At 49.6% G+C, this 17,137-nt stretch overlaps 1 protein-coding gene across 1 annotated transcript in view; it reads left to right on the top strand.

The window, feature by feature from the left end:
- SEC14L5 (SEC14 like lipid binding 5) overlaps positions 1-17,137 on the top strand; it is a 39,185-nt gene that overhangs the window by 9,093 nt on the left and 12,955 nt on the right. Inside the window, exons 2-7 of the mRNA XM_065892107.1 lie at positions 5,865-6,014; positions 6,432-6,563; positions 8,918-9,046; positions 9,622-9,814; positions 13,645-13,757; positions 16,172-16,361. Coding sequence (XP_065748179.1) covers positions 5,865-6,014; positions 6,432-6,563; positions 8,918-9,046; positions 9,622-9,814; positions 13,645-13,757; positions 16,172-16,361 — 907 coding nt within the window. The remainder of the gene's footprint in view (positions 1-5,864; positions 6,015-6,431; positions 6,564-8,917; positions 9,047-9,621; positions 9,815-13,644; positions 13,758-16,171; positions 16,362-17,137) is intronic.

Raw genomic sequence — 17,137 nt, 5'->3', positions numbered from 1 at the left:
TTTTGGTATTAGAGAGTGGTGATTGTTGCAAAACTTTGTGAATGTTCTAAAATCCACTGAACTGTACATTTTAATTTTTTTAAAAAATATTTATTATTTATTTATTTTGGCTGCGCCAGGTCTTGTGGCACGCAGGATCTTTGTTGCGGCATGCGGGATCTTTAGTTGTGGCACACGGCCTCTTAGGTGCGGCGTGTGGGATCTAGTTCCCTGACCAGGATCGAACCTGGGCCCCCTGCATGGGGAGCGCAGAGTCTTACCCACTGGACCACCAAGGAAGTCCCTGAACTGTACACTTTTTAAGAGTACATTTTATGGTATGAGAATTATATCGCAATTTAAAAAAAGAGTTGGGGGAGCTGAGAGGATTGATTCGTCTGTCCTGGGGTCTCCCAGGCTTGCGGGGGAAGCTGGGGGTGGACAAGAAAGTCCCCTGAGGAGTGTGACAGGGAGGGTACACTTTGTGCAATGGTCACGGTTGTCATTGCTGAATCCAGCCTGCAGCACGGAAAGAGAAGGTGAAGTGTTGGACTAGAATATGTTGGTGTGGTTTGGATATTCTTTTCCCACTTTTGGCGGAAGGTTTGGGGTAAGCAGCATCCCAGCTTCCTTTGAATTTGCATGAGGAAGAGCAGGAAGGAAGGAGGGAGGGGAGGGGAGGAGGGAGCAGCTGTCAAGTGATTAGCAGAAATAGCTTTTCTGTACTTTATAGAATCTCACTCTTTTTTAAAATTTAAATTTATTGAACAAATGCTTATGTAGAACGAACCATGTGCCAGGCACTGTTCTCAGCACTTAACCAAAACAGGTTCCTTTATTCCCCTGATGGCTCAGTAAGGGAGCTACTTTTCTTATTCTCCTTTTAACAAATGAAGGAAGGAGGGAACTGAGAGCTTGATGACTTGTTCAAGGCTACAGAGCTGGTAGTAAGCAGAGCAGAGATTCGAACCCAAGCCCCAGAGTCCACACCCTTCATGGCTAAGCTACACTGTCCTTCACTCCTTTATCATGTAATGCTAGGCATTTTGCTAAGCACTAGGGATTCAGGGCTGATGACTTTTTTTTTTTTTTGCGGTACACGGGCCTCTCACTGCTGTGGCCTCTTCCGTTGCGGAGCACAGGCTCCGGACGTGCAGGCTCAGCGGCCATGGCTCACGGGCCCAGCTGCTCCGCAGCATGTGGGATCTTCCCAGACCGGGTCACGAACCCGTGTCCCCTGCATCGGCAGGCGGACTCTCAACCACTGCGCCACCAGGGAAGCCCAGGGCTGATGACTTTTTACTTCAGCAGTTGTGACACGGGAAAGAAGGAAAGAGGCACAACTGAGTACTCATTGGGAGGTTTCATGATTACTTCCCTTTATAGAGTAATCATGTTATAGACTAATCGTGTTCTCAGGGAGAAACAGGAAGTACTGTGCTCAAGGTTACCCGGCCTGGAAATGGGCAAGTCTGGCTAGGAATCTAGGCTCCCCTTTCCACATGCTTAGTGTGTTGATGTGGATTTTTGCAGGATGGGCAGCTCGTAGGAGACCTTCAATAGAAGTTTCCACTGGCCTCTGCCTGCCCCAGCCCTGTCCCTGCCTGGGCAGGTTCTGGGCCTTGGACCAGCTCCCTTTCTGAGCTGGCATGCGTGGGTGTCCCTCTCCAATCACTTGGCGGAAGGGCTGAAACCAAATCCTTCTGTTACCCTGTGTCCCCGAGGAGGCCACAGCATGTGTTTGTCCAGCTGGGAGAAGCTCAGGCCTGATTTGTGGGGATAGCAGTCAGCGTCTGAGGCTCTCAGGTAGGGATAAAACTATCTGTGTGAGCTGGTTTCCAACACAGGGAGGGTCCTGTGAACTACCTGCTCCTGTAAGACCCTGTCACCTGCCAAAGGCAAAGGGCCCCTGATCTGAGGGTTTTGGGCCGGCAGGATTCAGGATTTCCAAAACACTGACATTTGTGATGTAGCCAATGTCCACTGAGAGGCAGGACTGGGAGGTTCAGGGTTGGGGGCTGGGTCAGATGGGCCTGCGATCCAACCCCACCACTTACTGGCCCTGGGATGCCAGGGGCAAGTCACTCTGCCTTCTCGAGCCTCAACTTGCTCATCTGTAAAATGGGGAAATACTAGTTTCCATCCCAACGGGATGTGATGAGGACAAAATGGTGCAGTCAGCCCTCTGTAAATGTCACCATAACAATGGTGTCCAACACCAGCCCTCACAACCCCAGGGAATCTCTGGCTGACAGCCTCTGACCCTGGAGAATTAGCACTGGGGTAGACTCCTTATTTTGGGGCCCCCCGCCTTCCAGATGGAGCCTGGGCTCTGGGGTCCCCACAGTGCTTGAGGTGGCACCATTGTTGAAACAGCAGTGCCTTCCCTCACACAGTCAGGGAAAGCTGTGTCCAAGAGCCTGTCTGCTGCTGATCAGCTCCGCCGTTATCTGGGGGTGCCAGACGGGATTCTTCCAACAAGAGGTTTGTAACAAGAGGAAGTTGGTGAAGTTCGCTTGGCTGTGTGCACTGCACTAACGGCCTGTCATTTCTCTCCCTGGACCCCTTTCTTGGGGCTTTTTGGGCCATTGGCAAGTTTGCATTCTTTCTTTCCTTGCCCATCGGCTTTTCTTTGTTAGCCCAAGAACTGAGATGGGCACATGTCTGAGTTCAGTGCCACAAAAAAACACGTAGCCCAGGCCTTGGATATGCCATGTGCAAGCAAGTATATGGTTAGAAGGTGCCATAAGTGCTACCAAGAAAATGAACAGGACAGAGAACAGTACAGGAGGCAGCGTTGCAGGGATGAAGGTAGGGGAGGATGTCCCAGGAAGGGGGGCCAGCACAGATGCGTCCCCGAAGCCAGAACATCTCTTGAGCCTTCAATCCAGGTCTCCTACCCTCTGGAAGCCCCTGTGACTCAAACCTCTCTCCCCCTTAGATGTCAGGTGGATTGATTAGTGTTCCAAGAAGAGGGAGCAGCAAGTGCAAAGGCCCTGTGGCAGGAACAAGCTTGGTGGGTATATTTGTTTCCTGTGGCTGACATAACAAAGTACCACAAACTGGGTGGCTTAAATAGCAGACATTTTTTACCTCATAGCCCTGGAGGCTGGAAGCCTGAGATCAAGGTGTCGGCAGAGCTGGTTCCTATTGAGGGCTGCGAGGGAGAATCTGTTCCATGCCTCTCCCCTAGCTTCTGGTGTGGCTGGAAATCTTTGGTGTTCCTTGGCTTCACCCCAACCTGTGCCTTCATCTTCACATGGCATTCTCTCTGTCTGTGTGTTTGTGTCCAAATTTCCCTGTTTTAAAAGGATGCCAGCCCTATTGGATTAGGGGCTTCCCCCCTACTCCAATACGACTTCATCTTAATTAATTACATCCACAACAAACCTATTTCCAAATAATGTCACATCTTGAGGTACTGGGGAGGGGGTTAGGATTTAAACCTATGAATTTTGTTAGGGGTGGGTGACACACAATTCAACCTATGACAGCATGTTCCAAAAACAGCTAGGCTGGAGCAGAGAAAAGGAGGCTGCAGTGGGAGGTGGGATGGTGGAACAGAGTAAGGAGTGTAAGAGTAAGAGTGGGATTTGTTCCGGGCATCCAGGCCTGTTCTGAGTATGTCGTTCCATCTGGGGAGCAGGAGAGAGACTGCAGAACAGAGGAATTGGAGATGCTCAGGGGCAGTGTGGCCACTGCTTGGCAGGAGTTGAAGGACTGAGGGTAGAGAAATCAAGACCACATGGCCCCGGGGGAAAATGCCTGGGCTGTTTCCAAGCTGCTGAGCAAGGGGTTCCTGAGGGAGCAGGGGCTGGGCCGGCTTGGGATTTAAATCCAGGTTCACCATATCGCACTGTGTGACATTGGGTAAGTTACTTAGTGTCTCTGGGATCCAGTTTCCTCATTTGTCAAATGAGGGCACCATTCAGATGATTAAATGGAAGAAGGCACACAGCTGGAGGAGCAGAGTCAAGGCCTCACTGTGTGCCAACTGCTCTGAGACGTGATCTAGTGACATCCTTACCACCAGCCCATTTTATAGATGATGAGACGGAGGCTCAGAGAGGGCAAGCGACTTGCCTAAGGTCATGCAGTGAGAAGGTAGCAGGAACTCAAACTGAGCCTGACCAGTTCTGACACATGCACCCTTTTCCCTCCATAAACTTTCAAAAAAAGGTCAGCATCCCTCTGCCCATCACGGAGGTGGGGCAGAGCCCAGCTCCTCTGGCTCTCCCTCTGCTCAGAAGGGGCTGGGAGGGTGTTGTTTGCAGTTCTTGCAAATGTGCACTGTGCCACCATTTGAGTCCTGTTGCCTGGAGAATAAAAACCCTGGGTGCCTACTATGTTCCAGGCTCTGCCTGAGATACTCAACCTGGTATATACCCATTTTCCAGATGATGAAATGGCTAAGAGAAAAGAAGGGGCTTGCTTCTGGAGGTGGAGCTGGGCTTCATGCCAGGCGCCTGACCCCCACCCCAAGCTCTGCTTACTTTGCTATGCAGCTCCTTCCTCAGTGGAGAAATGCCTTCCTTTGAAAGAGGGCTCAAGGTGGCCTGAGATGTGTAGGGGAGACGCAGTTCTCAGGGGACCTCCCTTGCCAGCCCTGAGGCTAGACCCCCAGGAGTGCCATTGTGCATTCTCCCCTGAGGAGAGTCATTCTAACCCTGGGGTGTTTGTACAAAGCAGCCAGCCTCTACACGTGGAGGCAGCCCTGTCCTCCTGACCCTGGCGGACATGTGCTGGGCTGGCCTCGTGGGACCTTGAGTGACACCAAGAGCACCAAGCATCTCTTCTTTGTCCCTCCCGCGCCTCTGCCCTTCTAAGCTGGGTGGTCCCGCCTCCCTGCCAGGAGCCAGGAGGGATGGGAAGGCGGTGTGTGTCCTCAGATGCTGGCACTATTTTTGGAGCTCACTTTGATCCTTGATTCTGGGACACGTGGCTGTGACAGGCTCTTGGAGCAAACCCTGCTTGAATACACTCAGCCACGGATGCTGGTATGCCCGCCCGCGGCTCTGACCCTGGCACTTCTGGAATTGAGCTCTCATCCTCCAATCTGGATACTTTTTCTTTCTTTTACTTGCCTAACTGCCCTGGCTAGAACCTCCAGGACAATGTTGCATGGAAGCAGCCAGAGCAGACATCCCTGCCTAGTTCCTGATCGTAGGGGGAAAGTGTCAGTCTTTCACCATTGAGTACGATGTTAGCTGGGGTTTTTGTAGGTGCCCTTTATCAGGCTGAGGAAGTTCCCTTCTATTCCGACTTTGTTGAGTGTTGTTTTTTATTGTTTTAATCATGAAGGGGTGTTGGTTTTGTCGATTGCTTTTTTCTAAAAGATATCTTCTTTTAAAATGCTCCAAGCCATATTTAAAATAGATAACCAACAAGGACCTACGGTATAGCACAGGGAACTCTGCTCAATATTCTGTGATAACCTAAATGAGAAAAGAATTTGAAAAACAATAGATACATGTATATGTATAACTGAACCACTTTGCTGTACACCTGGAACTAACACAGCTTTGTTAATCAACTATACTCCAATATAAAATAAAAAATAAAAGACAAAAATAAATAAATAAAATGCCCCAAGCTAGCCCACTCTACCTTCCCAGGGCAAAACTTCAAATGTAGAGTCAAAACGTGATTTGCCAAGTCATAGCTCAGGCACTCCTGTGTCACTGCTCTAGAATAGATGTTAAGACGGTGGTCTTGGTAATACAGGCAGTGGTCACTGCTCTTTGCACAGGCCAGGACGCTCTTCTCTTCTCTGGGTACCCCCTCTCGGAATTGGGACAACAGCCCAGTGAGGGCTGGAGGGAGAAAGGTTGTGCTCTGGCTGCCCCCAGCCCCCTTGGCGCTCACCCCCACCCCTCTGTCCCCAGGCCTATGAGAAGCGCTTCCCCACCTGCCCGCAGATCCCGGTCTTCCTGGGCAGCGAGGTCCTACGCGAGTCCCGCAGCGCTGATGGGGCGGTGCACTTGGTGGAGCGGAGCTGCCGGCTGCGGGTGGAAGCCCCGCGGCTGTTGCGGAAGGTGGGCGCGGAGGGGGTCCTGGAAAACCGGGACCCCGCGGAGGAGGGGACTGGACGGGTGGTAGGGGATGGCGGGCGGGGGACCTGGGACCAGGGGGTGGGTTCAGGCGTTGGAGTGAGTGTGTGTTGGTACCCGGAGGGCGTTCTGGGCTGGGGGCCTCCCGTGTCCAGGAGAGACGAGGGCCGGGAGGCTGGGCTGAGACTGTAGGAGGACCAGGGACAAGAGGGAGTCCCGGGGTCCGGGAAGTCGGGGGAAGGGGGAAAAGTCGGGGATCCGGGCCCTGGCTGGTGGGCAGGTGCGGGGCAGGGGGCCGGGGGTCCCGGGGTCCGAGGGTGACAGGCGCCAACCCTCTGGGTTCGCGCCCCCAGCCGCCACCTCACGTCCAGCACGCACGTCCCTGCTGCCCTGTCCCTGCAGATTGCAGGCGTCGAGCACGTGGTCTTTGTGCAAAGAAACGTCTTGAACTGGAAGGAGAGGACTCTCCTCATCGAAGCGCACAACGAGACCTTCGCCAGCCGCGTGGTGGTCAAGGAGAACTGCAGCTACACGGTGAGCAGCGGGCTGGAAGCCCCGATATATATGTATTAGTTTAAGCAGTCTCAAAAACTGCTTGGGACATACTTACTAAAATATTATTCGTGTTTATCTGAAATTCAAGTGTGACTGGGCATCTTGTATTTTATTGGCTAAATACAAGACCATGCCTCCCCACCCCCTTAATGAAACTGTGCCTCAGTTTCTTCACCTGTAAGATGGGGTTAATGATTGTACCTACCACATAGGTTGTGGTGAGGATTAAATGAAGTGAAATATCTGAACCCCTTAGAGCAGTGCCTGGCACATACTAAGTCCTGTATACGTGTTAACTTTTTTTTTTTTTTTTTTTTGCGGTATGCGGGCCTCTCACCGCTGTGGCCTCTCCCGTTGTGGAGCACAGGCTCCAGACGCACAGGCTCAGCGGCCATGGCTCACGGGCCCAGCCGCTCTGCAGCATGTGGGATCTTCCCGGACCGGGGCACGAACCCGTGTCCCCTGCATCGGCAGGCGGACTCTCAACTACTGCGCCACTAGGGAAGCCCACGTGTTTAACTTTTTATAAAATTTTTTGTTGGAGTATAGTTGATTTACAATGTGTTAGTTTCAGATGTACAGCAAAGTGAATCAGTTATACATATATCCACTCTTTTTTTTTAGACTCTTTCCCATATAGGCCATTACAGAGTAATGAGTAGAGTTCATGTTAACTTTTAATGTAATTAATGATAATTATTATTCTCCAGTACATACTGATTGAGCACCTACTATATGCCAGGCAACCTGACAAGTCCTGGGCACCCAGCAGTGGACCAATCTGCCTGACCATTGCCTTCACGGGACTTCCATTCCAGTGGGAGACACAGATGAGAAAAAAAAATCAATATATACTTACAACTTAGTCACAGTGCTAAGAAGAGATCCAGAGTTACAGAAAATAAGAGGAGGTGACAGTGTCTTAGCTAACAGTGTCCCCCAGGCCTCGCTGAGGACATGTCGCTGAAGCTGAGATCGGAAAGATGAGAGGGCTGGGAAGAGAGTTCTGGAGGAGGAAACAGCACGTGTGAAGACCCTGAGGTGGATGAGGGAGGTCTGAGAATGGGGGCTGCAGGGGCCGAGTACTGTTGGCCTCGGGGCTGCAGTGAGGAGTTTGGAGGCATTTGCTGGGATGAACCCAGCTCTGCCACTTTCTTGCTGAGTGACACTGGGCAATTGCTTCCCCTCCCCGGGCCACCCTTCCATATCTGTAAAACGGGGACAGCAGCAGAACCCGCCTCACTGGGCACTGGGAGAAGCAAATGAGGGAATGTAGGTAAAGCCCCTTAGCTGATGCTACATCCCAGATGGTTAGCTCAAGGTGGTAACTCCAGGGTAAAAAATGTGGCCCATTACAGGTTTTTGTTTTTTTTTTTAATTGGTTGTGCCGCGTGGCTTGCGGGATCTTAGTTCCCTGAACAGGGATCAAACCTGCGCCCCCTGCAGTGGAAGCATGGAGTTCTAACCACTGGACCGCCAGGGAAGTCCCCTGGGTGTTTTTGATGTGTCTTTGCCTAGCCTCCTGTTCGGGAGACCTTGCCTCATTCATCTCTCTGGTCCCTAGACACTTTGTGTGGTGCCTCGTATACAGCAGGCATCCAGTAAATTCTCACCGCTTTTTCCTTCCACATTTTCAGCTCCTCTTGGAGCCTCCTGGAAACTGAGTCCAGGATGTTTACCTCTGGGGAGGTGTTGGTGGTAGTTTTTTATGTCACTTTTAGTGTAGTGTTTCTTAGAGTGAGTTCTGCCAACAGCTGGTGAGCAGTATCACCAAGGCTGCTTGTAAATACAGATTCTAAGGCCCTACCTTGGACCTGTTCAGCCCAGGCATCTGCATATTTAACAGATGCCCTGCTAACGCTTCTGCCCACGGAAGTTTGAGAGGCACTAAGGCTGGGTCTGCACAGTAGCTCTGTCCATGAAATTTGTCTTTGCTTACATATATATGCATATTTATTTATAATAAAGGTATGATATATAAATACATATTTTTAAAATATAAAATATAGTATTTATGTATAATTTATTTATAATGGTATATTAAATATGTTATTTAAATATATCACTATGTATGTACAATTTTTAAGGGACGGGAACATTGGTCTCACTTTCTTTTGGTCCCTCCTGAGAAGGCTCTCTGTTCTCTAAGGCTTTAGACCTTGCATTGCTCTGGGCAGGGCCCTTTGGTACTGCTGCTGCCCTTGGGTGTTGCCAGGCTGTGACGTGCTGTCCACTGCATGCTGTAGCTGGTCCAGGTCTCCAAGAGAGGCCCCTGGGGAGGGCACGGCGTCTCCCACACTGAGACCATGTCACTGCCCCTGCCTGGCTTTCAGGTCCACCCTGAGAATGAAGACTGGACATGCTTTGAGCAGTCTGCCTCGCTCGACATCCGGTCCTTCTTTGGCTTCGAAAGTGCCTTGGAGAAGATCGCCATGAAGCAGTACACAGCCAACGTCAAGAGGGTAAGAGACGGGTTCCATAGGTCACGCAGAGGAAGGTGCACAGACCTCAGAGCCTGCGGATCCCGATCTGCCACCCCAAGACCCTTAACCTTCCTCAGCCTCAGTCTCCTCATCCGTAGAATGGGTATTCTAATCAAAGTCATATCACATGAGATAATGGATGGAAAGCACCCGGTCCATAATGGGGGCACCATAGTCATTGTCCTAAAGCTCCTAGGCTTGGGCAGTGAACTCTCTGGACAGAGGGACATTGTGCGCTGCTTGGTTTAAAGACCTCAGACCCATCCCTGAGTGGAGGCCTGTTAGTGTAGTGAAACAGGTGAACTTTATTTTAATAATATATTTTATCCACGTGTTATCAATATAAAACTTATTTGTGCGCTCTTTTACATTCCTCGTTTGGTACTATGTCTTGGAAATCCGGTGTGTATTTAACACTCCCAGCACATGTCCCTTTGGACTGGCTGAATTTCAGCTGCTCAGTAGCCACATGTCAGGCTGGCTGGGGCCGGAGCCAGGAGGGGGCGACTCCCAGGCTGAACTCCAAGGTACTGATGTGTCTCTCTAACCTCCAGGGGAAGGAGGTGATCGAGCATTACCTGAACGAGCTCATCTCCCAGGGCACCTCTCACATTCCCCGGTGGACACCTGCCCCAGTCCCAGAGGAGGACACCCACTCCCAGGCTGGGCTGAGGGATCCTGGCTCCCTGAAGGTCTGCGGGCCTGGTAGCGCCCAGGGCCCTGCTCCCGAGATGGTCAGTACTGATGGTAGGTCTCAGACAGCCAGCCAGTTCTGTTCTGGGGTCTGCAGTGTGTTTGCTCACTGCTGGGGGGAGGAGGTGGGGGTGGGGAGAGTTACCAAGGGTCCCCTTGGTGTTGGGACTCAGCTTCCTCCCTCTCCTGGCTGCTTTGCCTTCTCTGTGCTCCAGCTCAAGAGGCAGAACTGATTTATTTCTAGATCAGGAATTGACTGATCTGGTACCTCAGGGCTGCTCTTTCCTCTGTTTTATTAATATTCTATATTAAATGAGTAATGCATGATCGTGGTAGAAAAAAACTGAAACTGCTCAGAAGATGTGAAGTAGGAAGTAAGACTCCTTTCCTCTCACTGGAGGCAACTACAGTTTTTCCTGAAATTATCTAGGCATATATACGTACATAATACGCACACACACGTGTATACACTCATACACACGTGTGTAACCTACACTGAACAAATGAGAGCGTACATACATTCCATTCGATATTTTGCTTTTTTTTTACTTACTAATGTTGCTTGAACAGCTTTTTGTATCAGTGCATGTGTATTGGCACTTTGCAGTATTTTGTGGTGTGGTTGCACCATTATTTATTTATTAATAAAAATTGATTATTTATTATTTTAGTTTTTTCTTAGCTAGTCTCCTATTGATGGACATGTAGATTGTTTCCATTCTTTTTAAAAATGCAAATAATGTGGTACCTCTTTTACTTAAGGTTTTAAAAAATATTTTCATGAGCATATATATATAGCATATAATTTTGAGTTGATTTGCTGAGTCAAATGTTATATGCAACTAAAATTTTGGTAGATTTATCAATTAGGCCTGCAAAGAGGTGTAGTAGTTAATGTTCCCACCAAAAATGTGTAGCTGCATCTATTCCGGACTTTACCCCAGCTACCTCAAGACTATTAGTAAATGTTTTAAACTTCTGAAGGGCAAAGAGTGACCAATGGTAGATTAGTGGCCATTTATTTCTTTATGAGTGAGGTCGTTTTATTTTTTCACGTTTGGTTTTTTCTTTTCTTTCTTTCTTTCTTTTTTTTTTTCTGTGAATTCCTGTTCTTGTCCTATGTCCATTCTCCTGTTTTTCCATCAATTTCTTATTGCCTTGTAAGAGCTCTTTGCATATTAAGGCAATTAGCCCTTTGTCATATTTCAGACTCTCATCGACATGGAAAATGTTCACAATATAGTGTTAAAGGAAAAAACCTAGGACACACAATTGCACATGCCCCATGAATCCAGTTTTAACCATGTGCACTAATGCCCACAATGACTGTTTTCTCTTTGGGGCCACTGAAGTGTAAGTGCTTGCCTGACACAGAGATATGCCACAAAAATACATCTGGGGCTGTGTTTAGGGAGAACAAAATTCATTTGTTCAACAAATATTTATTCTTCACCAACTGTGTGCACTAGATGGCTGCTGTTGTGCGTGTGTTTTTAAAATATTAATTTTTTTTTTTTTTTTTTTTACTGCACTTCTGCCCTTTTCTGTGCACACACTCTGTGTCGTGCCCTGTGCCCTCCCCATTTTGCACTAGGCCTTCCCTTCCCTTTCTGTCTGTGCTGTCCACCAGCAGAGCCAGTACTCAGGATGGCTGGAGGGAGGCAGGATCATGCCCCTTCCACCCTGCTCTGTGTCACTGAGCCTTTGTGCTCAGAAGGAGAAAGGGGCCTCACATCTGCCTGGAGGCCGGAAGGAAGCTGGCGTCTACTGCCTCCCTCGTGTTTCCTCCCTCATCCCCTCCTTGCCCCCTCCCTGTCTTCAGCATCTCCGCTTCTGACCACTCTGAGGTGTTGCAGGGTCTGGGCGGTCCCTCCACAGCATTCCTCCTGACTCTGTTTACCGAGGTGGCTACTGGTGCAGTTGCCATGACCACCAGCCCTGGGCTTTTTTTGTTTTGGAGGGAAACGCTGGGTCCTGCTGCTGGATGTATAGACATTGTTTGTTTTCTTATTGTGCCCTCTGCACACAAAGAACAGTCTATGCCCATGAAGGCTGCTCTTTGTGGACCATCTGCACCCAGGGCTGAGATGCTAAGATGCTGAGTTGCCTCACCATGCCAGCATCCGCCACCACAGAAGTTCAGAGCGGGCAACAAGACCTCAGCTCCGAGTCCCACCTCTAAATGCCGGCACATGCTGACCTCAAACAGCCCAATTGTGCGAGACAGGATTGAACAGTGGGCATGATCCATGCAGCTCCCAGGCTGTATTTTGGGGTCAGGGCTTTGTCTACCCAAAACCTCGAACCCCACAATGGGACTGGGAGGTGGGAAGGCAAAAAGGACTGGTACTTATCTGCTGCCTCCTTTATGCTGGGCACACCACAGGCATTTACCTGTTTGAGTTACGGAACCTCTCTTGGCCTCAGTTTTGTCTTCTCTAAAGTGGGAACAATAGTGACACCCGCCTCCCAGGGCTGTTGGGAGCTGGCTCAGATGATGCATGTCAGTAGACATGAGCTCATGTTGTCAATAATCTTCAGAGGGTGGGGCAGCTCCAGAGGGTGGGAATTTTTTTTTTAATTGGAGTATAGTTGATTTACAATGATTTTTTTTTTAACAACAAAAAATGATTTATTTGCAACACAGCCCAGTCCCCATCATTTCAATGCAGCACAGGAGTAGGAAAGAGTCACACTGCAATCATCACACTGCCAAGCTGCTGAGGGATCCTGGCTCCCTGGCTTCAGTTATACACACATGTATTCTTTTTTAATATTCTTTTCCATTATGGTTTATCCTAGGAGACTGGATATATTTCCCTGTGCTGTACAGTAGGACCTTGTTGTTTATCCATTCTAAATGTAATAGTTTGCATCTACCAACTCCAAATTCCCAGTCTATCCCTCTCCCTTTCCCCCTCTCCCTGGCAACCACAAATCTTTTCTCTATGTCTGTGAGTCTGTTTCTGTTTTGTAGATAGGTTCATTTGGGTCATATTTTAGATTCCACATATAAGTGATATCATATGGTATTTTTCCTTCTCTTTCTGACTCCCTTCACTTAGTAAGATAATTTCTAGTTGCATCCATGCTGCTGCAAATGGCATTCTTTTGTTCTTTTTTACGGCTGAGTAATATTCCATTGTATATATGTACCACATCTTCTTTTTTTTTTTTTTTTTTTGCGGTATGCGGGCCTCTCACCGTTGTGGCCTCTCCCGTTGCGGAGCACAGCCTCCGGACGCACAGGCCCAGCGGCCATGGCTCAGGGGCCCAGCCACTCCGTGGCATGTGGGATCTTCCCGGACCAGGGCACGAACCCGTGTCCCCTGCATCGGCAGGCGGACTCTCAATCACTGCACCACCAGGGAAGCCCGTACCACATCTTCTTTATCCAACCATCTATTGATGGACTTTTAGGTTGTTTCCATGTCTTGGCTGTTGTGAATAGTGCTGCTGTGAACATAGGGGTGCATGTATCTTTTTGAATTACAGTTTTGTCTGGGTATATGCCCAGGAGTGGGATTGCTGGATCATATGGTAACTCTACTTTTAGTTTTCTGAAGAACCTCCATGCTGTTTTCCATAGTGGCTATATCAACTTACATTCCCAGAGGGTAGGAATTATCTTGATTTCTGAGGGTCAAAGGGACACATCACTCAGCACAGTGAGATCCAGGCTTGCCCCAGCATGAGTTTTTAGAATCACCTTGGAAGTGGGTTGGAAACACTAGAAGATCTGAAGACCAGTGGCTATTTGGTGAAAGGGTCACCGTGCGCTTGGAACTACGTTTTGGATTCAAGGTAGCCAGTAAGGCAAGGGTTTCAGGAAGGGTTGACCATGCAGCATCTCCTGCTGTCCTGAACCCCCTTTTCTCCTCCAGGGGACAAGCTGGATGCGGACTACATTGAGAGGTGCCTGGGCCATCTCACACCCATGCAGGAGAGCTGCCTGATCCAGCTGCGGCATTGGTTGCAGGAGACCCACAAAGGCAAGGTGGGTCAGGGCTGGGGCTGTAGCGACTCAGCCTCAGGCATGGGGGGAGGAAGGGCCAGGTAAGTAAGTCTGTGTAATTAGCAATGCTGGACACTTCTATTTGGCCTTCTTTTGTTATATCCTGTCTCATGCATTCTGTACGTAGCACTGATAGCATGGTTTCCCATCCTCGGCATAGTTGACATTTGAGGACGGACAGTTCTTTATGGGGGAACATCCTGTGCACCATAGGGCATTGGGCAGTGTCCCTGGACCCCACCCATGCGAGGTCAGGAGCTCTTCTTCCCCAGCTGTGACAACCAAAAGTGGCTCTAAAAAAAAAAAAAAAAAGTGGCTCTAGACATCGCCAATGTTCCCTGGGGAGCACAGTCACCACACAGGCACTGTGTTCACAAAACCATGCATACTGTTCTTTTCTAAGAGATTTAACGATTTGCGAGGGTTGATTTTTGACTGCACATGGGCTTTGCCTTTAGACTCTAAGCCCCACTCATGAGTGTCCACCATGCCTGTAGGTCTCAATCACGGGCCTGACCTTCAGCTCTGTTGAATAAGAGCTTCCAGCCTATTCGTGAGTTGCTTGCCCTTCCTCCCCTCCCCACACCGGGGAGCAGACAAGGGAGTTACTTTAGTGTTGGGCTGGGATGTAACCTGTTTGCCTGTTTCCTCATCTGTAAAATGGGTACAATGTGAGCACACCCCCTGCCCCCGGAGTGAATTACAAGGGACAATCCACTCCCTGTCTGGCTCAGCACAGCACTCAGGAAAGTGCACTTTTTTTTTTTTTTGGAAAGTGCACTTTTTATGGGGGCTGGCTTTCCCTTGACTGTTGATACTTGCCTGAGGGAAGGAAGGAGAGTGGTGGGCTTTAGCTTGTCACCTCTGCATGTTAGTTAGAGTCTGGGTTATATGTGTTAGGAATGCAGCTTGAATCAACCAGACAAAAAAAGCGGGGGTAGGGGTTTAATCGGCTCATATAACAAACTGTTAAGTGGGGTGTGTTAGTTTCCTGGGGCTGCTGAAACAAAATACCACAGACTGTGTGTTTCAAAGCAACAGAAAGTTATTCTCACAGTTCTGAAGGCCAGATGTCTGAAAGCAACGTGTCAACAGGGTTGGTTCCTTCTGGAGGCTGGGTGGGTTGGGGGAATCTGTTCCATTCCTCTCTCCTGGCTTCTGATGGCTGCCAGCAGTCCTTGGCGTGTAGATACGTCACTTCCAGTCTCTGCCTTTGTCTTCACCTGGCCTTCTCCCCTCTTTACATTCTGTGTCTGTATCCAAATTTCCCTCTTATAATAAGGACAGCAGACATTGGAGTAGGGCACCCCCTAATAGAGTATGACCTCATCTTAACTAATTACTTCTACAAAGAGCCTATCTCCAAATAAAGTCACACTCCGAGGTTCTGGGTGGACATGATCTTGGTGGGACACCATTCAGCTGACCACACAGCCTGTCTCAGGGATGTCCCAAACCAGGACTTTTTTTTTTTTTTAATATTTATTTATTTATTTGGCTGCGCCGGGTCTTGGTTGCAGCATGCAGGATCTTGTTAGTTGTGGCACGCAGGATCCTTAGTATGTGGGATCTAGTTCCCTGACGAGGGATCGAACCAGGGCCCCCTGCATTGGGAGTGCGGAGTCTTAGCCACTTGACCACCAGGGAAGTCCCATGAAACCAGAACTTAAATGCTGTCGAGACCACTTGGTTCTTGTATCCGTTTATGTCTGCTTCATCCCCTCAGACATGCTTCCTTGTTGAGCTTGGATCTGTGGCTGCTTACAGCTTTTGTGTGTGTGTGTGTGGTACGCAGGCCTCTCACTGTTGTGGCCTCTCCTGTTGCGGAGCACAGGCTCCGAACGTGCAGGCTCAGCGGCCATGGCTCACGGGCCCAGCCGCTCCGCGGCATGTGGGATCTTCCCGGACCAGGGCACGAACCCGAGTCCCCTGCATCGGCAGGCGGACTCTCAACCACTGTGCCACCAGGGAAGCCCTGCTTACAGCTTTGAGTCTCCCCTTTGCCTCGGTAAAGAAAGGGATTCATGCCCCTTTCTTCAGATTTAAAATTGTCTAAATGCTCTGATTGGCCTGGCATGGATTTTGTCCACCGGAGGCCGTGGGAGTGGGGTCCTGTGATTGGCAACGCTAACTAAAACCACCATTGGTGTTGGGAAGGGGGCAGGAAAAGCAGTTCCCCAAGAGAAAAGAGATGTCACCGCCAGCACAGGAGGGGGAGGTTAGGAAGCCCAAACTCAGACATTCACTGCAGTCCACCCTTGGCTGCGTCGTGGTTGAGTGTAACGTCCTTTTCCCAGCTAAGTGTTTGTCAGATAAGACAGGAGACTCATTTTCCAGTTTCACTGCCGAGCTTAGGGAATTCCACGCTAAAGGTTTTCTCCTCCTTCTCTTCTCAGATCCCCAAAGACGAGCACATCCTTAGGTTCCTGCGGGCTCGAGACTTCCACCTGGACAGGGCCCGTGAGATGCTGTGCCAGTCCTTGAGCTGGCGAAAGCAGCACCAGGTGGACCTCCTCCTTCAGACCTGGCGACCCCCTGCCCTCCTGGAGGAGTTCTACGCAGGGGGCTGGCACTACCAGGACATAGGTGCGTCTCTTTACCTACATAACATGGAGTGTACACTTGGGTCACTGTCGAATGCACGTTGAATGCCCCTTTTCATCTTAGCATCTTATTATCTTTCCTTTTGGCTCTTCTGGGCATCTGGAGATGCCTTTGAGGTGATAACCCAGCCGTGAAGGCAGAGCTGGAATAGACATTTGGGCTGGAGACAAGATGTTTCTCCCAGGGGCTGGGTCAGCCCACCATTACTTTTTGGCTGCATGAATACTGACTGCATTAGTGTCCTGGGACTGCCTTAGCAGATTACCACAAACTGGGTGGCTTAAAGCAATAGCAATTTATCCTCTCATTGTTCTGGAGGCTAGAAGTCCAAAATCAAAGTGTCAGCAAGACGGTGCTCCCTCCGAAGGCTCTGGGGGAGATCCTTCCTGCCTCTTCCAGCTTCCGGTGGCCTCAGGTGTTCCTTGGCTTGTGGCCACGTCACCCCAATCTCTGCGTCTGTCTTCACGCAGCCTCCCCTCTCGGTATCTCTCTGTGTCCTCCCCTCATCTTTTAAAGACCCCGGGTCACTGGATTTAGGGCCCACACTGATCCAGCATGATTTCGTCTTGAGATCCTTAAGTAATCACATCAGCAAAGACCCTATTTCCAAATAAGGTCACATTCTGAGGTTCTGGATGGACATGAACTTTGGGGAGGACACTGTTCAATATCACTACAAATATCATCTCTGGATTTTTTATTAATCTGCCATTGACGCCAGCGCCTGTTATGCTTTTCAATGTCCTTTAGTTAAAAAT

The sequence above is a fragment of the Phocoena phocoena genome, chromosome 15 (assembly GCF_963924675.1).
Source record: "Phocoena phocoena chromosome 15, mPhoPho1.1, whole genome shotgun sequence".
Taxonomy (NCBI): domain Eukaryota; kingdom Metazoa; phylum Chordata; class Mammalia; order Artiodactyla; family Phocoenidae; genus Phocoena; species Phocoena phocoena.
The sequence above is the reverse complement of the archived record's forward strand: the minus strand, read 5'-3'. Positions and strand labels throughout refer to the sequence as shown.